This window comes from Onychostruthus taczanowskii, unplaced genomic scaffold (assembly GCF_017590055.1).
Source record: "Onychostruthus taczanowskii isolate IOZ18803 unplaced genomic scaffold, ASM1759005v1 scaffold53, whole genome shotgun sequence".
Lineage (NCBI taxonomy): Eukaryota > Metazoa > Chordata > Aves > Passeriformes > Passeridae > Onychostruthus > Onychostruthus taczanowskii.
The window spans coordinates 151,835-173,237 of record NW_024502902.1 but is presented as its reverse complement, the minus strand read 5'-3'; the positions used below and the strand labels follow the sequence as shown (position 1 = coordinate 173,237).

The 21,403-nt window shown below is 44.2% G+C and overlaps 1 protein-coding gene across 1 annotated transcript; it reads left to right on the top strand.

Annotated features, from left to right (window-relative positions):
- The first annotated feature begins 13,836 nt into the window (after positions 1 to 13,836).
- On the top strand, positions 13,837 to 20,831 carry GSG1 (germ cell associated 1). Its single transcript, XM_041416786.1, has 6 exons — positions 13,837 to 13,896; positions 14,036 to 14,354; positions 16,848 to 16,895; positions 18,894 to 19,046; positions 19,166 to 19,277; positions 20,519 to 20,831. The coding sequence occupies exons 1-6, from the start codon at positions 13,837 to 13,839 to the stop codon at positions 20,829 to 20,831; spliced, it is 1,005 nt and encodes a 334-aa protein (XP_041272720.1).
- Positions 20,832 to 21,403: the final 572 nt, after the last annotated feature.

The following is a 21,403-nucleotide window of genomic DNA, read 5'->3' as shown; positions in this document are numbered from 1 at the left end:
CTTATTAGCACGTGCTTCTAGAGGGGTTCCTATGGATGTAATCTTTTATCATCTCCTGAACTCATTTATCAGGAAAATTTAATTTCTGCCATATTTGTGTATCACATAAGTGACAGGGAGGAGGACGACAACAACAGTAAGGTCAGCTCAAACTGCACAGATGGATCTCTTCAGTGCATTTAATCAACAAAATGCTATGGCTGCCTTCTTACAGCAAAGTGTCTATTGGGATGTGACAGGGAGATTGGGGACAGTATCCTGTCTCACAGTGCCACTATAGAGGATATGAGAATCAAAATAAATAGGCTCCAGGCTAAAAAAACTCAACAGATTAGGAAAGACATCACTTTGAAACGTATGAAGGGAATAGTGAGTGGGACAACATTTTCATTGTTTCAGTCCCACTAACTTTTGTGTCCAAGCTGAGCAGTGGAGGTATAACTCGGCATCCTCTAAAGTCTTGATCCCCTGAAAGCTCATATCAGGGACAAGATTAGTGTATTCTCCAGTAGGTACAAATGTGTAGGATCCTTGACCCTGGAAATGAGGTATACAGGTGAGGACAGGAGGACTTGTGCCTTGTGCTGTGCTCCTAAGAGGAAGGCAAACTGGGAACAGCCTGCAGTACAGGCCTGGCTGGTGAGATCATGCTGGAGTACTGGCTTCTGTTTCCCTGTTTGAAGTTCTCAAAGGATGCTAAAAACTGGAAAGGACTCAAAATGTAGTTTATGTAAAAGAAAGTTAGGAATTGACTTAATCGAAGTCCACAAATATTTCACTTGAGAGATAGATTTCTAATAGTAAACAGTGGTGGAAGGAAAGGTTGAAATCTAGGTTACACCTACACTGGTAAATAAACTGATCCAGGGTTGGTGCCCTGAACCTGAGGGCAGGTGGCACAGCATTCATTTGAATAAAACTTCTTCTCCCCCAAAGAAGGTAGCCTTGCCCAAATAACCTGTTGGGAACAATGCCCTGACCCACTCTGTCAGAGTCAGCCCTGCTGTTAGGAGAGTACCCTCCTGCTGTTCAGAGAGCACTGGCTGCCACAAGCCAGAACCTGCCACAAAGCATGTGAACAACATGGAAAATTGCCTGTCAGGGCTTGTGCATGTCTTGAACTGCTCAGGTTGCCAATAGAGAAGTCACCTCACTGGCTGGCAGCAAAGACCATCTAGAAATAGGGTGTGCACTTCAAACTGTGAGGTTGGTTAGCTACTGGGACAGCTTAGGGATAGTAACTTCCTTGTCATTTGAAGTTTTTCAGCCCAGCTTGGATGTCATCCCAAAAAGACAGAGATTTAAGAGAAACCATGGCCGCAATGTGGGCAGGAGAAACCCCAAGGGTCAATGCTGTGCACGGGGTCAGAGCAGGTATTTGCTATGTCCAGCTGATGCCTCTGTGTCCCTGAAAGGTGTGACCACCCCAGGTGTGAGAACCTCCAAAGGATTGTAGAGAGACTCATTCTCCTTCATCACTGCTAGGAGCCCTAAGCTCTGTGGAAAGCGCTCGATTAAATCTGCCTCTGGGATAGGAGATTGAAGTGGCACTCCCTGCATTCCCTGCTGCTCTCTTCTGTGGGAAGTCTGAGCGCCTACACATAGCCTAGGAACTTAGAGAGGCTCTGGGCTCAGAAAAAGAGAGAGAAGCTTTTTGGGGGTGGACATAGGCATCCGAAGCCATGGCTATTTTCCAAGCAGTGGTGAAATAAGCTGGCTAAGGTCCTGCAGACATCAGGTCACTTTCCCTGCCTGTACATTTTGGTTATGGGCTACTGAGCTGGGTGTCTGAGTCAGGACACCAGTGAACGCCTGGGAAGGTGGAGAAGGAATAGTGCAGGAATCTTCCCATTAGGAAATACAGTAAACAAAGCCAGATTGGATGTATGGCTCCTCTGACACCCCTGCCTACGCCTTCCTGAATACATCCCCAAGGCAGAAATTGGTGCTGTCTGGGACAACCTGTACCTTACCAGATTTGATCTGCGACCCACAGGTTTTTTTCTTTAGCAACAATGAAAAGACATCAATAGCTCTTCTGTTCTAGAGGATCTCAAAGCTTCTTGAGGACCTCAGAAGAGCTTTTGAAACAACAGTCTCTAGATCTTCAGTGCAGAGTTTAAGCCAGCTGTAAAAATGGCTGAGATCTGTGAGGAAGTTCACTATAGATTTTAATTTTTATTTAATAATTAAAAAATGCTTTTTAATCTATGAAGAGAGAGAGCAGATCTGTTGGAGCAGATCTGCTCCAAGAAAGCCATGAAGTACACATTTAGGGTCTGTAACAGACTGTGGGTGGAAAGAAACACCAGTAAGCTCAGGAATGGTTTCATTTGGAATCTTAGCAATATTGTACTTCCCACGTCACCTTTGTACCAAACCTGGAGCATGGTGGTTGCAGAGGGAGCTGTTTTCCTGGCCTGCTGTGCTAGCCCTAGAGGTGTTCCAAGGCTGGAATAATAAATGTGGTACAGTAGGATTGACTGAACTCTCCTAGGGCCGATTGGGAAGTGCTCAATAAGGTTGGACCTCAGGTGTCCCTTAGCAGAGCCCAAGGGCATCCTCAGGATTGCAACACAGATTTACCAGGCTGGTGAAGGGCCCTAGCACAGGCCAGTCAGCTGCTCTGAAAGGGGTGTGGCTGACCCCTGACTGCATCCAGTCATGAACTGAAATGCTAGGGATGTTGAAAGTCAGGATTGCATGGGTAAAGCCGTGCGTGAGGCTTCATGACTGATGGGAGTAATTGAGGATATTTATTGTCCAGCCCTGGACTAGAGTGAAAGACCAGCTCTTCAACCTCTTGTTTTAATCCAGCTCTCTGAAATCTAAGTTCAAATCAAAGCAAAACAGAAAATTCTTTTTTTAAATACAAGGAGAGTGGGAGAGAAGCCCCTAATCAAATGTTCTGATAATTGAAAACTCTGCTGGTGAAAACTAATATTGGAGAGTCATGCAGAGAGCAGGAGCTGAACCTTCCCACTTCTTACCCAGAGCTGAAGACTGACCATGAGTGGTGGCAGCACCTAATATTGGAGAGTCATGCAGAGAGCAGGAGCTGAACCTTCCCACTTACCCAGAGCTGAAGATTGACCATGAGTGGTGGCAGCATGCTCAGGCAGTGTCACTGGTCCCTCAGAGCCACCCTCTTTACCACTGACCAACCCCTAAATCTTCACCATGCTGTCCTCAGTGTATCTCACCCATGCTTCAGCCTGGTGGGAGTAGTCCCTCTGAGATGTGTTTGTTCCCTCATTTCTCTCCAGTCAGTCTCCTAGTTTCATAGCCTATTCCAGGCTGAAGACTTCTCTTTTTTTCTCCTTTGTGTCATCCAGGAAACACACCCACCTCTCTTGCTCCAGCCTCATATTCTGCCTCACTCAGAGATTCTGTAATTCATGTGAAGGAATTTCAAGCAATGCTAACTGTGGCAATTTTTTTAACCATGGAAATTAGAGATTGGAAAGTCTTGCTAGCTCATCCAGTCCATTATTTTACATTCTAGACTAGCCCAATTCCTGCAAGATTCTTGCCTGCAATACATTTTCCAGTGCATTATCCAGCCTGCATCCTTTGCTTCCCATGAGAAACTGTACCACAGAGGACTACTTTTCACTGTTTGGAAGAGGTTTCTGAAGTTTTTTTTCCATTCTGCCTGACCTAATTTCTTTAAGTTCTGCCTGTGGTAACATGCTAGCTGGGTTCTCCTGCCTTTGTGCTTACCTTGTCCAGGTGATGGCAAATAATTCTTGTTCAGTCAAGCTGTGTAGCCACAATGCTTAATGCTTAGTTGTAAAGCTCAGCAATAATAGTCCTTGGCTACCTGGAAAAGACTAAAGTTGAAATTAGCATGTTAATGGGTACACAGAACACAGCAGACATTGCTGGTAGTGTTGCCTCTTTCTCATAACAGTCACTTGACACACTCCATCACAAGGTCTGGCTTTGGCTGCTTTTGCCTTTGCCAGACTTGAAACCAACATCATCTAGCTCATGTCTGCTTCAGTAGTTTTGTATTGCTCTTTTTGGTTTTGCTTTTAATTTCAGTCATGACCACTTTGCTATTTCTTGAGAACAAGGCTGGCAGGAGAACATTCTGTTTTATCCACATTTTAAGAATCCTAATTACTTTTTCTTTAAAAAAACCCAACAAACCACATTTTGAGCAATGTCTTGCATTAAAATAAATTACACTTTTTCTATCAGAAACAGATCTTTTGTCATCTTTGACAAAGGTCCCCACAAAGCTGGCTAAATAATAAGGTTTTGAGATATTGCAGCTTGGGCCTGCTCAGAAAAAAAAATAATGAGGGCTAGGAAGGACTGTTGTTTTTTGGGTTTTTTTTTTTTTTTTTTGTTAACTGTGAGCCTGATGGAAAAAATAGCACACGGTTTAAGACCCAGGTTATAATGTACTTGCACAAAGGCCCCTGGCAGTGGCTGCAGGGTCACCTCGTTCTGGCCTCCCTTGGGCCAGGATGCTGTCACTGTGCCTGGCCCCTCCTTTCCATGGCTGGGTCACCCTTGGGAAGTGATGTCCTTGGCCCTTGCATGGAACTGGGGTTACCTGGGCATGCGGAAACCTGGCTACGAGGAAAGAGGGAGGTGTGGAGAGAGGAGGAGAGAGAAAACAAACAAACAAAAAAAAAAAACCAAAACCAAACAGAAATAAAGCAATTAAAAAAAATACAGCAGAAGAGAGGCAGACGCCCAAGTTCTCTGCTGGCTCTCTCCAAAATATTTTGTGTTTTTGTTTCCAACCATTGGGGCACTCCTTTCCCTCAGGACTTGTAGGGAAGCCTGGGTGCCCTGAAACTCCCCTGGCACAGCATACACGTGCTGTATCCACCCCACGTCCATGGCAGTGACACCATCTGATCCTGGCATTCCCTGATCCCACTGGGCCTCCAAGGCACGGGGCCAGGGCGCCAAACTGGTGTCACTGCTGCCCTGTCCTGACCTGTGTTGTGGTGAACTCTCTGTGTTTGGAGACACAAGGCTTGATTCCATTTTCTCAGAAGGCTGATTTATTATTTTATATATTATACTAAAATACTATATTAAAACTATACTAGAATAACAGAGAGAAATGAAAGATCAGAAGGTTACAAAGAACAGGAATAGAACAGAATGCATAACAAAAACCTGTGACTGCTCACAGCTTTGGCACAGGTGGCTGTGGTTGGTCATCAATTGAAAACAATCCACATGGATCAATAGAAAATGCACTTGTTGCATTCCACAAAAACAGATAGTTATTGTTTACATTTCTTTCCTGAAGCTCCCAGCTCTTCAGGAAGGGAAAAATCCTAAGAAAGGATTTTTATAAAATATCATAGCTACAGACCTGTCTCCTCCCTAGTGCACAGGTGGCTTTAGCGTGCTGCCCACCACGGGAGCCATGAGCCATGGAGATTGGATTCGACAGCAGGACTGTCTGTGAAGCCGCAGCTCCAGAATGCCATGAAGGAATGGAAAGGAATCCCAAATCCTCATCAAATCTGAGGAAAAAAGGAGATGCCCTCAATCCTGGATAATTATCAGGATATCCAGAAAGACATAAGGTACAATTGTAATATCTAGCTTGATTGTACCCAAAGCCCCCACTGTAACAAAACGCTCGTGCTCAGCACTGTAAGGAAAGCTGCTCTCATTATTCTCTTCAGACAGCCTATTAGACCTTGACTCCTCTGACCTGTGCTTGCTAGCACGCTTGCTCTGTCAGGGAACCCAGCCTGAGACACTCGCTCGTGCCTTCTGGCCACCATGCTTACTGCATTACTTGCCATGCTGCCTCTTTATTCATTAATCCTTCCCCTCCCAGTTTTCTCTTCCTCCCCCCCCTTTTTTTTTTTTCTCTTGTCAAAGCAAGGAGTTTTTAATAGCTAAAGAACGAAAATACCTCCCACGCCTTGCCTTAAAAAAGCTAACTCTCTGTCTTACTCACTCTTTTAGATTTCCAAACCTTTCCTGCTAGTTAGATGTTTCATTTGAGGCACTGGTTCCTCAAATACTAGCATGTGAGTAGAACCTTAATGAACTCTGTAGCTCAAATGGCCTTGAAAGGACAATCCATGTGAATAAATAAATGAGATGTGGAATGGGCACCATGGCATTTTGAAGAGATAGAAAAGTTTTCTGGTTTACACTGTGGTTTGGTTGGAAAAATAAGATAGTACAAAGCACTACATTCCAGGATGGAGTGGTATCTCCCTCACAAAAAATTTTAACAGTAGGCTTGAATTTCTTCAGGGTGCTAAGGTCCTAGTGATGCAGATGGATTGATTAAATAATCTTTGGAGGCTTCCCCTAACTCTGCTTATTCTGATTCCCCATGGTGAATTGGAGGAAAAGATAAATTGAAGCAAAGAACGATTTCTTTCACTTTCTCATTTGCATGAGTGAAACCAAAGTGCAATGTGGTTTAACTGTATTGTATTGTTTCAAATGATTTTTTTTTCTTTAAAACGTATTTAACATATCCTTGAGTCCAAGATCACCTGCATCTGTGTGAGGTGCTCTCTGCACAGATTAATTTTAGGTCCTCTAATTTTTTTATTACCAAAACAGAATGTCTTTGTGCTGATTCCAGTATCAGCAAGGATCCCCTGTGCTGTAGATTTGCATCTGTGGGGATGGCTCCAAAGGCCCAACTTCACAGTGTGTGGAAACGGGCTATTTTGAACTATCCATCCAGCCATGGCAATGTGGAGCTTAGCACAGTTTGCTCTGTTCCTGGACTGAGGTTTGTACCCTGCATTGTGCTCCATACTGCTGGAGTGAAATTCCTAGCAACACCCAATTAAAACAAGCACTGAATGTTTACTCCCCATCACTGCCACTGCTTTGACTGCAGTGTAAACGCACCACTAATGACTTGGCCGATGGGAGGGGAAAATGATGTGTCAGAGCCAAGTACAGAACTAGGAATTTGGGCCACCAGCCAGCTGGTTAGATCACAGTGTGTGCCTCTAATGAAACACATTGATTTGTGACTCTTACAATAACATTTTTAGGAAATCACTTTGCTGGGTATTTTTTTGTGTGTTGAAGCAGCCTGATCAGGTTGGAAAACTAAAACAGACACTGTTTACAGAGCAAGAGCAAAATTTTAAAAATTAGATTAATTAATCATTGTAATAACTTTTCTAAGGATGTGATGGGTTCTCCATCATGTTCTGCTACACAGTCAATATCTGATAGTTGTATAAAATATGTGCTATAGCTCTGGTAGGAGTTCTGTGTATGACTAGAAGTGATTATCCAAAGCTATCTGAGTTCTGTTACGTCTGAGAGGAGACTCTGTTGTTACAATGGTTCCTCTTGATGATAAAAAACCCCAGGAGCCTGTGGCAGTCATTGAGTCTGGGTGTTTGTGATTCTGAGTAGTAACAGACTGAGATCTTGTCAGTGGTAGATTTAAAAGTAGCAACAATTTTCAGAGAGGGGACTACCAAATTACAAAGGCTCATTCTGCAGAAGTGGACGCCCTGCCAATCTAGTGGCTGATATAATGTGCTGTGATGATTTAGCGAGCTCAGAAAGAATTAAACCATCAATAAAATGACAGACTTGGTACATTTCAAAGCATCTGCTCAGATCTCATGGAATTTCTTGGCTACTACATGTTCAGACAGACAGAAAGACATGAGAGTGAATCCATGATCACCTTGTAGTATTTCACTGGATGCCTCAGAAGAGCAGATGGGAATAGTGAGCAGTGGATAAGGTAAGCATTTATCTGCTTGAAGTTTTGTACAGACCCTTCTCTGGACTGGCACCTCTTTCATATCCTTATAGATCTATGTATAAATTTGTGATTTTCTTGTCTGTTTACAGTTTATGGTTAGCTAAATTACATAAATACTGGTTTTTTCTGTGTGCTGTGGTGAACACATCCTAGAGTTTAAGTACTGTGTGAAAAGCAACCCCCTAGCCTTATATATAATATATAGTCTTATATTTCCTATCCAGAAATTGAGACACCTAGAATCTCTACTGAGTTGTCAAAGTCTTTGTTCCTGCATCTGATTTTTTCCCTTTTCATGTCTGTTTTCTCTGTGGTTTTTGAGTGTCTGACAACCATAAAGATTAGGGGAAAAATCCAGCCAACTAAGACTTGTTTCAAGGAAAAAAAAAAAAAAAAAAAAAAAAAAAGAAGGAAAAAAAAATTAGTTAGGTCCAAACTGACTGACTTGTTTGTCCATCTTTAAGATGCATTTACTTAGTCAATCTTTATTAATGCTGCAGTCTCAGTGTCTAGCAATGTAAGCTGATCATCTTAAAAACAGAATTCACCTTTAAATGTGCTTAGACTAGGAAAAAATATGCCTGGTGAGGTCATTTTCAGAGCAAGAGTTAATGCATCATGCAAACAGCTAAATAAAGGTTACAATCTGAGTGGAATTATTCAGAGCTCAGGGAGAAATCTGGCATTTGCAGTCTGTCACTGGGTTTGAGAAGTCTGGCTCTCTCCATGTCACTGTCACTCGGGAGACATCCTGCTTTCTGCGCGGCAGTAAGGGAGGGGACTGCAGCTCTGAATGATCTTCCTGTAAAAAAAGCAAAAACAGGAGCGGTGGGAAGTGTCATGTGCGAGGAATGTGTGGAATGAGGGGTGAGTATGAGCCTGTCTTTGTCCAGTTTTCACAGAGCAACTCTCTATGGGTGTAAATAGCCACCCTTCCTCCTCTCCTTTCCTCTTCAGGTCAGCTGAAGAGCCAGTGTCAGGACGCCAAATGGTCCCTGATATCCCTGGAGCATCACTGCATGGGGGGTATGGGGAGCCTCTTGAGACCCACCAGTTAAATACTGCAAGTTTTGGGCCCTATCTGGCAAGGTCTCGACCTTCTATTCCACCAACATCCCTGGGAGTTGAATTTGTCACTTTGGGGCAGGATACACCCAAACCAGAGTGTAGATGGTGATAGAGCCAGGATGAAAATGCATCACTTGTCAACACCCAGCCTTCTTTAGAGTTGGCAATCTCCACAGTGGAGATGTGCGATGATTTTGGGAGTTTTTGCATTTTGTTTCCTTGTTTTGTTTCTGTAAGTCAAGCATTGGCTGATTGCACAGGAAATCAACTGATATGGGCATTCACTTCAATGGGCGAATATTAAACGAGTCACCAGGGACTGGTTGCTGCTGAGTTCAAAGAGAAAGAGACATCAAAAATCTCTAGCCAAGCCAAATTATGGTGGGAAATATCAGATACAAAGAGGAGAAAACTGAAGGCACAGCAGGGTGAAAGACAGATACAGATGATTTTTCTGTCTATAATAGGTCAGATTGAGGTGAGGTTAATATAGAAAATTTTCAAAAAACAACCAACCAACCAAAATCCAAACCAAAACCAGATAAAATCATTTTGTGAAGGGGAGTTTGTTGAACATCAGGAAACATGATCTGCTGTTGGTGTTCCATGAGTTGTGTGCAGTAACCTGGGGAAATTTAATGGGCTACTTGACAAAATATTGTGAAAAGTGTTAGAAAGAATAGTTTCATGCAGGGCAGAAGGTAAGCAAAAGCCAAGCTCCTGTAATTATTCCTTTTTTTTTTTTTTCCCCAGTGATTTCAAGTGTTCCCATACTCAGATAATTCCAAGAGACGGACCCATGTCCCATTTCACAGTCAAGGTAAAGTGTGTTCATCAAAATGTTTAAAAAAAAAAAAAAAAAGAAAGGTAGGGGGGAGGAATTTCAAGGGAAGGAACAGAAGTCAGAAGTCTAAACTTTGGTGTTGCTTTCCCCTAGCATACATGTGAGCAGCAGACACTCCCAAAAGGAAGACTAGAGAAAGATTGCCATCTTCTGGAAGGATAAATATCTACCATTATTCAGAATACTAAATCTGGTATAAGCACATTTTTTAAACCATAGCATATTTGTGATCAATTTATTTCCCAACAAGAATTCTTATTCATATAAAACTAATTTAGTTTTATTTCATTGATATATATGCCAGGAACCCAGCTTTATAAACTGACAGAGAATCTTGGGTTTTAATGATACTCTAACCAAGCTTAAAATTAGGAAGGTGTTAAGGATTATCAGTAGAGATGGACTTTATTTATTCTTGAGCTCGTAAACCATGCTTTTTTTTTTTTTTTACCAAGCATTTAGAAGTTCAATTTAAGGTGTCCAGATGCGGACAGACTGCAAAAAAGAAAGCAAAAAAAAAAATCACTCTCCTTTTAAATGGCATCTGCTGTTGTTCTACCTACTCCAGTAAATTAAGTACATCTGTTTCAAACAGAACCTTTTTATTAATCAAAAACATGCAGGCGGTCCATGGAGCAGAGGGACATTCAGCATTGCTTTCAGTTAGTCCGTCTTAGAAACGCTTATCTATATTAGAGGAGTTTATGCAGTGACTGGGATTAAATAACCACAGAGCTGCTGCCCGTTCTGCTCAGGGCAGGAGGGGTCAGGAGCCCGGCACAGCACAGCCCATGTGCTGGACCATGAACTTCCCCATCTGCTGCCCGTGCTGTGTGGGGCTGTCACAGGCTGTGCTGTCACCCAGAGCTGTTCCTGCACCTGCTCCAGCCTCTGCGCTCTGATGTTGGACACAGGGGATGACAATGGATGGACCACTGGCTTCCTCTGTCTTGGCAGAGCAGCATACAGGGAATCTACCTCATTCCCTCCCAGTGGTGGTACAAGTTTCACCCGCTTGGCACTGGGCAAAGTGCTTGTGGGGAAGACAGGATGTGTCTTCCTTTGGAACATTCTCCCTGATGTTCCCCTCCTTCGCAGTTTGATTGAGTGCAGCTCTGCTCCAGGGCATCTAGTACATTCTCATGAGAGGTGATGTCGTTCCTACTTTTCATGGGTTTGATACCACACAGGTATTTTGAGAGCCTTTAAACTTCCAGGACAAGAGCTCAGACTTGTGAGACTTTGTGTCAATGTGAATCTCTGTCTCTTACTAGGTTCCTAAATTCATTCAATGTGAACCAGCTGGGATTCCCAGTGACCTTCACATTTTGGTGAAAGCTGCCACTACGAGTGACACTAGCAATCTACCTCATTCTCCTATGCTATTGGCTTTCTCCTTTGACTATTGGCTTGACTTGCTGCTGTTTCAAATACCCCCTTCACGGTAGTGATGCAATGGTGTCAGTCTGCGTCTCAGCAGCTCTTCTGCTACGGGGATCCTTTTGGCATCAAAATTTCCAGTGCCCATGGGGAGAGCTGTATTGCTATCTCTTCAGGGACTGAAATCCTCAGTCCTCAGAGTAGATGCAGTTGCATAAACTTCCCTCTCCTTTTTTTTTTTTTTTTTTTTTTTTTTTTTAAATGCTGCCCTTTCTGCAACTATCAGGTGTGGCCAGGAAGACATCCTAGGGCTAGGATGCTTTTGATCTTTGCCATTCCCCTGAGACAGTGCACCATGCAAGGGGTGACCTGATGCCAAGGGTGCTGGCAGTTTCCCAGCTAAGGTCACTCCTCCCCTGTAGCATTGGCCAAAGCTGCCATCTTCCTCCATACAAGCTCCCAAATAGCCACCACATGGGGATAGCTGGAATCTTTCAGGGTTTTAAAGAAACTTTCTACTCAATTAATACAGGTCACTCTTCTGCAGTTAATCCCAACCCGCTGCACCAATCGCTTCCCATATAATCTCCCAGAACAGCTGTGCTGTGATTGCATTGTGGATTACAAAATGACCATTTTCCACAAAACAGCTGCTGATCAGAAGGATAGCATTTAATAATCACTGGCGAGGAGAAGGAGGAGGGGAGCAGACAAAGGAGGAAGGGATTTTGCAGCAATTGGGTTTCTTGGAGGATACAGGGATGAACAAAACAGCAGACAAAGTGTGAGTTCCACTTCTGTGCTGTTCATCCAAATTAACAGGACTTCAAAGACTTGCTGCTAAGGTAAATTCAACTATCATTCCTTTTGGGGCTATCTAGATATTATGGTTGGTTGCTATCAGTGAGTCGGCTTTTGTAGAAGGAAGCTTTTCTAACAATGTTTTCAGGAAATAGTGCAGATTTGCTTCTCATTCCATATGTCTTCTGCATCCTTGATCCACTTCCTACTTCTGACTCATTTGTTTCTTGTACTTTTTATGTCTTTTCCTTAACACTCTTCCTGAAATTATACGGCCTTTCAACTACTGTCATAAATCAACTGGAGAGAATATCTTTCCCACTACTGAAGATTTAAATTAGAAAGATGATTTTTGTAAATATTGTGAGAGGAATTTTTTTTTTTTTGTTAAATAAAAGCATTAGCAACCTAAAATCTGATGACACAAAATCTTATAATTAAGCATTGATGAAAATCTGAAAACCTTTGTGTGCTGAAGATTTCTATTTTCAGGTGAAAAACTGTGGTTTTGAGAAAAACAATTTTGTCTGCAATTTTCTTTTCAGTCATAAGCCAAACTTTCCACCAAAAAAAATTTCAATGAGAAGTTTGCCACTAATCTTAGCCAGAAACTCTTCCTAGTAGGTGTCCTCTCTTTGAAAATGATGATGTTCAACATGCCTTCAAATCATGCAAGCCATTAGTTATGGCCTCACTAAGATGTTACCATCTCCAGGGTGCAGAAAGAAATGTCCTGGTGAAGAGACAAAAGAAGCCAGAGTATGAAACCATGCAGGAAAATTTCAGGAGCAGAGTATTTTCTTGCTTTCAGTGAGGGTTTTCAGAGTCAGGCTCTGCTTTCTCAGTGTGATGAGATGCTAATAAGATCCTGCTTTTCAAGAGGAGCTTCAGCAATGGCTTTGTTGACTGTGTTTCCAAGCTTGCTGGGTAGAAGAAGAAATTATTCTGACTGCACCACTTTTATTTGTGGTGCAGTCACAGAGAATGCAAAGCTGGGTCTTGTATTGTTTATTTATAGTGATGTCCACAGAATGGTCTTTCTCACACGTTCAGCGTTGGGTGAGTCAGCCGAAGTTAAGTGAAGAGGACCTGCAGCAGGCAGTGTCTGTGCAAACTGAATCTGTTCATGGGTAAATAGATTCTCAGAGTCATAAATAGGAAAGGGTGGGAGTATCTGGATGAAGTTGTGCCAAACATAGGGAGTGCCACGTGGGAAGAGACATGCATTGATTACATGAAAGTTGATGTGTGGGTAGATGACATCTAATCAATCTATGCAGTGATATTTTGGGGTTCTCAGGAGTCAGTGCAGGGTTTTGCAGGAACCCTGAAGTCTTCATCTTCCCTCTGAGTGAGAAAGTCCCTGGTTCACAAACTGCTTTCTTTAATTCTTTTTTTACTGCTTTCAGTAATTCTTTCTGAATTACTTTAAATGATGAGATGAAATCAGTAAGAATGTTTGTGGCAACATTCACCCTTATAGGGAAAAAACCTTTGGGACTTTGTGTGAAAGCAAAGACGCTGCCACCCCACCACCCTACCAAATTTCTGATGTGCAGATGAGAGCTCAGGTAGAAGGTGCTGCTCTGTGGCTTGCACTTAAGATACCAGGTCTAGATAGCTGGGTGTTCTCTCTAAGCCGGTCACTACTTTGATGTGTGGCCTTCAGTGATATGGAAACATTTTCCTGCCTTTTCCCACTGAGAAATCACTATACTTTCTACCTCCCTAGGTACAGTAATGAGCTGCTTGAAAAATGTTTTGGGACGCTTGGCACCAAGATTTCTCATTTAGTTGGAGAGAGCATTCATTGTATCTCGTGTAAAGGCAACACGTGGTATTCAGGGAAGTTGGTTAACAGTTTCTCCCTGTCATCTCTGAGATGAATGAATGTGATGTTCCTTTAATTTTGCTCCCATGCTCAGACACCTCTGCACTCAGCCCTGCTATGTCACCCTCTCTTCCCCAGTACAGATATTCAGAATACTTTGAAATGGTTGAAGCTGACCAGGTCCACTGCCCTGGCTTTCAAGGAATGGTTCTTCCATGCTGGGTGAGCTGTTGGGATGTTGTGAGGAGGGCAGAGTGCTCATAACCCCTCCCCACAGCTGCATGCTGGGAAAAGGTGGGATTCATAAGGCTACGTGGGACAAGTGACCGGTGTGATGGTCTCTCCTATGTGTGTGTTGTAGATGGAGCTGCTGAAGGGACTGCCATTGCACCGTACTTTCCTGGCTGTCATCCTGAACCTGCTGGCTCTCACCCTCTCCACCACAGCCTTGCTGGGCAGCTACTGGTGCACCGGGACCCAGAAAGTACCCAAGCCTTTGTGTGGGAAGAGCAAAGCCTCCCAGTGCGTGGGTGTCCCCATGCCATCTGATGCAGATGCCAGCAATGCTTCGTCTGAGGACACAGTGCACTACAGCTGGGAGACTGGAGATGACCGCTTTGCCTTCAGATACTTCCACACAGGGATGTGGCTTTCCTGTGAAGAGAGCATGGAAGGGCCAGGTAGTGTGTTACTTAGGCAGCCACAACTTATTGCCTTGTATTTACTCCACAGAAGTTTGAAACTGAAAGGTGGAAGGCTGAGAACACGTGGGAGAGAAGTATTCTTCCTTTTCCTAGATGGTATCAGCCCTGTGCACTGGTGCAGTCAATATATTTCTGTCCTTTGCTGGAATGTTCACAGAGCAGGGAAATGGAGAGTGGTTGTCTCTGGTGTGCCCTTTGGTCTGGAATAGGGTCTGTGAAGTGCAAGTGATGGTGGTGGTGGCAGTGACTTTATGATGGCACTGTCCATCCTGATGGGAATTTCCATGAGCCTCCTTTCCTTTTCCCCATATATCCATTCCTATACACAGCTTACTTCGTGCTCTTCAGGGTAAATTTGTGATGTCCTCTCAGAAATCTAAGTACAGTGATTTTATGCAGATGATAATTTTTAGCTATCATTGTGAGGACTACAATAGTTGGTGTTCTTAAATCATCAAACTGAGTAATTTTGTGTTATTAAACAGAGACTGGGCTGTTCTTAAAAAACCAAATAAATAAAAGAGAGAAAGGGAATTACTACCTTATAGATACAGAGAAAACCTGGAGGACCTGAACCCAAAAGGAACTAAAACTAGGAGGTAAATTGACCTGAGGATTAGAGCTGCAATATTGTAATTGTTTTTAGTTTTTGTGGTATTGTGACAGGTTTCACTAGTGATTTTTGACCATGTGGGACTGGCACTGTAAATCTTGAAGTGCCAGGGACTGGTTGTGCAACCTGTACTAGAACCCTTTGGTGCTTCCCTTCACCCTTGACTTGTTCCTGCCCAGACCTGCTCAAATCCTTCTGCCAAAACCTGTGCCACACCAGCACAGGTGGGCGCTCTGCAGTGCTCAGATGCCCTTTACTGCCTGGGACACACATCAAGGGTCAGAACTAATCCAGAAGGTGGCCAACACAGAGATTTGTATCTAAAAATAGAATGATGTCACTTTCATCAGGGCCATTCCCCTGAGCCCACCACCCTCCCTTCATCTCTGCCCAAGTACAAACATCTCACCTGCTTTAACCAAGCCATCCTTCCAGTACAGTATTTTTCATCTCTGTTTCTGTCAGTCTGAAAATAAATAACTGGTGAAGAAAAGCAGACAGAAGGTGGGGTTGGAGCAGAAGGGAATGTGCTTGAAACTCTCATGCCCTAATAAGTGGGCTGCTTTTTGTTATGAGCATTTCCAGAAGGGCTGTGGAAGGAGATGTGTTTATTTGGGACTGGTTTGGGTTGGGTTGTGTTTCCATGATGCTTGTGGGAATGAAACTACATCCCTCGACTGATTTCTCTGAACAACTTTTCTGTTCACTGGGCAGTCCTGGAATAACCCCAGTGCCTGAAGGAACAGAGAAAGTATGTAACATCTGGATCGCAGCAGAACACGGGATAGAGCACGGGGTAGAAGCACAGTCAGTCTCAGTCTCCTGCTTCCTGTAAATCACCCACCCACTACTGTGCATCTTTGAAGCAACTGCATAGACAATAAAAACAACAAAGAAGGGACTACTCTGAACAAAAGGAGTTTGAGTTGAGCTGGAGAAAGGATTTCATTTTCAGGCTAATCACAGGATCAGTTTAGATGAGCCATTACTGAATATCCTCATTAAAGTTCTAGGTGAAGTAGCAAATTGCAAGTTAATGAGAACCGCAGATGGCACTAAACTGGGTAGCATCCTGAGAGCTGTGGATGACAGAAGTAGCACAGGAGATTTGGAAAGATTAGAACTGGGGATAGAAATTAAGAAAATTAGATTCTTACATGAAGTGGAAAAGTCTAGGAGAAAATACTGTGCCAAATGGAGGAGAGGACACTCAAATGCAGTAATGCAGTATGCAGGGACAGAGACTTACAGATAATAATGATAGACCCTCAGCTGAGACAGTAGTTTGCCAAAGCAAATATTAACAGTTTGTTGAAATAGCATTCCTAAAACGTGAGGATCAACGACCATATTTCTGTATGAGTCTCTGCCACAGAAGGGGAACTTACATCTCTGTCACAAAGTATTTCACTTGGGAAGTTCTTTTTTTGCCTTCTTCTTTGAGAAGCAGGGCTAGAAATGCTCTTCTGAGATTAGGGTGTGTGGGAATTCAGCAGAAGTGATGGATCTGCAGTCTGTTACAAGCTACACCCTTAATAGACCTGATCATCAGTAATGTTGTGAATGAGTAGCAACAGATTTTTATATTCAGTAGAGGCTAGAAAGATTTACGAATTGCTGAAGCTTTTTTTTCTGAAAAGGTAATTTCTAGTTTTGCAGGCAAATGTTGCCTTCCCATCCTTTGCCTCAGTGAAGGTCTCGAAAGATGGAAAAGGTCTGGAGGTGAGAAGGTCCGATGGGTAGATTCAGAGATGAATGGATGTGTGCACTGAAAGAGAGTGAGATTAAGAGATTTTCTTTCCCCCTGTATTCCTTACATCGTTTTATAAACTAAAAGCTTTGGGTTTGTGTTTCAGAAGAGAAATGCCGCAGCTTTATTGAGCTTTCGCCACCAGCAGAGAGAGGTAAGAGCCAATCCCTCTATTTCACTGTAGCTGCACAGTGTGCCTCCTAGGGACAGGGGACCAGCAGCATTTTGGCTGTGTGGGGACAGCAGGGTGAGTCCCCAAAGAGCCAGGTATGAAATCCTGTCCTTGTGGTTGCTAAAAGAGCAAAGATTTCCTCCCAGATGTTCACATAAACCACTGCCATTTGTGAAGTCAGTGCTAGGAACCTGAGTCTCTCCAGTATTAGGTGGGATTTGTCTCATGTAGTGAGTTGCCTGGTCTGGGGTTGTCATCTTCCTGTAGTAAAGGGGAAGAGGATTGATGCAGCCTCAGGGCAGTCCCTCCCACACAAGCTACATGTTAACTCAGTGCTTCAGTTTTGGGGTCTAATATGATGAAACTGGAAGCTGAATCACCTCTTACTTTGTGGTAAGTGAACAGGACATGTGAAAGTTACGCTTTCAAGGTGAAGTCCCTGCCTCATTAAATACAAAACTACATTAGGGTAGGAGACATCACCCCTTCTGTCATTGTCACATGTTTCAAATCACCCTGTGGATAGCTTTAGTATACTTTGATGTAAGTGTACATATGCTACAGGGATTCTACTTAATGAAGGCTTTTCAATTGGTGTGGGCTTGCTAACTATTCCCTGAGATGGAGCCTGGAGTCATTTCAGAAGATGTTCATATATGAAGGGAATGGCCTGGGGTGCAGAGCCTTCAAACCCTGAAAGCAAGGGTGTAATAAATGCTGGGGATTTGCAAGCACCATTTTCACTCCTTCCTGTGCAAATTATCATCTTAACATGACCGGTGCAGGTGCCATTGTATGGCTGGGTTAGCACTGCACGAGGGGGTGTGACTGCCGATTGTGGGATGGGCTGGCTGAGCTGCGTGTGTGCTCCACAATACACAACATTACAAGACCAAATTACACATCATCAGTGGGAAGCCTGGACTCACAAGGAAAATGATGCAGAGGTCTCTGTGTATGTGTGGTGCCTGCCACCTCCAGAATACTTTTGACAGTCTGACCTTTAATGAAATATTCTTCTTGATGGTGCTGCAGCAAGCAAGCCAGCTCCTTTAAACAGGGAATGCAGCTCATCTATTTCTGCTAAAGAGCTGGTTGACTCTATGGCACTAATGATGTTGAGTATTCAAGTCAATGCCACATTAATGAGGGTTTTCTTCACACTCCTTTTCCCCAGCTGAATGTCTCCTCTACAGCCATTAATAGTTGCTAACAGTAGTGTTCACAGTGCTGCTTCATTTGTCAGATTAATGTTTCTTCCTCAGTGGATCCTGTGCTGTTCCACAGCCCAGCATTACAGAGTGCCTTTCTTCATCCTCCTTCAATTCTTACTGCAAAGCTGTAGAACTCAGCTCAGCTGTGGACTCTGGTATCACTTAAATCCCGCTCAAAATCCCAGCATGAAAGTACCTGCACTCTGTTCAAGAAGCAGGGTGAGCGGTCAGTGTTACTGCCCTGGTTGGATATCAACCCCAAGGAATGTACTTTCATTTTAATTGGGGTTTCAGTGAGAAATACAGACTTGCAAGAGGCTTCCTGAATTCCAGAGGCCATGTCCCAAACAGTCATGGATGCACCATATAGGTCTTAAATAGATGAGTCCCAAGGTTAAAAGTTGTTTGCATTTATTCTGATTAGAGCTTGGTTATGTTCAATGTGGCCAATCTATGACCATTAGATTTTATGCTAATAGTCAACAGCTTCCCCTGTCTTTTTCCCTTTGCTTTCCTCCGTGTTGCTTAGGAATAATGCTGGCTTGTTTACAGAGGGCATTTTAGATCCCCTCAGCCAAGCCATCCTCTGAGACATGCACTCTGTCCCTACAGCATCCATTGATCCCTTGCTCACAGGCTGGGGAGATTGCTTTTGGGTATTTGCTGTTTTCCTTCGTTCCCTTCCGTCCAAAGGACATCCTTTCAGGACTGGGTTGAGAGATGGGAGTACTCTTCCTTGAACATGGTTTCACCGTATTCCTGGCAGGAATCCTGTGGCTGTCACTGGGATCAGAGATGCTGTACATCAGCTTGCTGCTCATCAGCTTCATCCTCATGATGGTGGAAATTCTGCATACTGGCAATCCTGTCTGTGGGATGAAGCTCAATGCCTTTGCTGCTGTCTCCTCGGTGCTGTCAGGTAAGTGTATTACTGTAGTCTTGGAATCTCAGCACTGCAGAGACTGCTTTTCCACTCAAGGCTGAAGTACGCTGCTATGGCTCCTGCTGTAACTTCTTTGCTTTGTCCTTTGTGTCCAGGTCTCCTTGGGATGGTGGCACACATGATGTACACTCAAGTCTTCCAGGCAACAGTTAATCTGGGACCAGAGGACTGGAGACCACACACATGGGACTATGGCTGGGCATTCTAGTACGTGAGCTCTGAAGCCATCTTCACCCCCTCAGCATTTAGAGCTTCAGCCATGCCACCTGCTTCCTCTTCATTTCTTGACCTTCTGTGTGTTCCAAAGACAGGTGTACCAAGGTTCTCCTACTACTAATCTCCTCTCTTTGCCTCACCCTGTTTTAATAAATGGTGGCTGAGCTACTTAAATGAATAGCTACCAAAGGACTGGGAAAACAATGGGGTCACACCTAAACAATTGCCTTCAGCCCTGCTGACTAATTAGGCTTGCCCCTCTGCTGGTTTGCCCTGTTTGGTCTCAACTCTTCCCTGTGTGCAGAGGCCAGTGTCACACTTGTGTGCTCTCAAACACACCTTGTTTTTCTCCAATTTTAACAAGTTGCATGCTAGCTTGGCATCTTCACTAACCCATGTTGGGCCAAAGGTTTATTCCTGCAACACCAAGCCTAGACAGGTGCCTAAAGGTGTGGGCACAGCTCAGCCCCCAACGAGCTGCCACACCATCTTCTCCAGTGCTGGCCCAGCCATACAATGGCAGCTGCACTGGAGGCCAAGGCCCTCTTAGGCAGGTACTACGTACGGGAAGGAGGGAAAGCAGGCAGTACACCACAGGGCCACTTACGAGCCAGGAAGAGGAGCCAGGAAGAGAGCTGCGAAAAGCAGGGACTCAGTGTGCCTTTCTCTAAAGGATAAAGCAGCCAAGCACAGCAGACATGACATACCTGACCTGAAAAACATTGGATAAGCCTTGCAGGTGCCCATGGAAAGTGCAGGTTCAATTTCCAATGCTGTATTGATGATGACCATATTGATTCTCAAACACTCCAGTGCCACATGCCACCCATGGACATCAAATGCCAGGATGGCAATTTGGTTACACTCAGGTAGACAAGCCTCATGTGCAGTAAGACACTGAGTAGCCCAGCAATACAGAACTTGCTTCCTAGCTGTGCTCTCCTCCTACAGCTTGGAAATTACAGATGTTACAGATGTTCCTGCTGCCCTTTTCCCTGTGTCACTCCCTTCCCTGTCATGGGGATGACCAATATTTATCCCACTGATCTAAGAAGAATCTTGTGGTGGGATAACCCCTAAGAACTGTAATGCTGTAAACCTTAGTCAATCTAGTTCACGTCTGTGCCCAATAGATTCTGCCTGGCAAATCAGGGAGAATTGGGGTGTGTCACAGTGTTCCTTACCCTACGCGGCTTTTCACAGCATGTGCTTCTTCTTTGTGTCTCTGGCAGCATGGCCTGGGCCTCCTTTACCTGCTGCATGGCCTCTGCTGTCACCACTCTCAATACCTACACCAAGACGATACTGGAGTTCAAAAGGAACCACATCAAGGGATACGATGGGAGCCTCAAGGATCACCCTCAGCACCACCAGTGCTTCATACAGCAAATAAGCAGCTACTATGAGCCCAAAGGCAAGGTCTTCCATTCAGTCTCTGAGGGAGTCGACTTCTACACTGATCTGCAGCAGAAAATACTACAGCGGGAACCAGAGCTGGACCTGGAGGAAGTCTTGGGCCAGACAATCGGGGAGGATCGCTGTTAGGGATGAGTGTACAGGGCCAGAGCAGTTGGGTTTGGGGGGAACAGGAGCTCTGAACCAAGCACTGGAACCACTGTTAGCAGGTTTTGGGGAGTTCTTCCAGTCTCTGAAGGGAGTAAGGAGGCAGGCACTGGGTCAGGGCAACTAGAGTAGAAGTTTGGGGGGTCCTCCCTGGTCATACACAGTGTGATGGGTGCCCTCATCTGACAAGGGTGAAACCAGAGGGACATGCTGGTGCCAGCTGTCTCCAAGCACTTTCAGAGTTGAGTCAGATGTCCTAATCCCAGTATTGCACTGGGGAACAGATAGTCAGCACTATCCAGATGGCAAACTGCACTGCTGCGTGGTGTCACATTGACCTTCTGTCAACACCTCCAGTTCAGTGCTATGGTGAAGGCCATCAGTGTTCATATTGATCAGCTGTCACCCTCTCTGAACACCCTGTTTATTCTTAATTTCCAGGCCCAGACTCTTCTCCCTGTCCCCAGATGAAAAGTCCTGCTGCAAGTAGGAATAGGGGGTAGCTTTCAGACATATCTCTCCTCTTTCCTATCTGTAATGACTCCCACATGTTC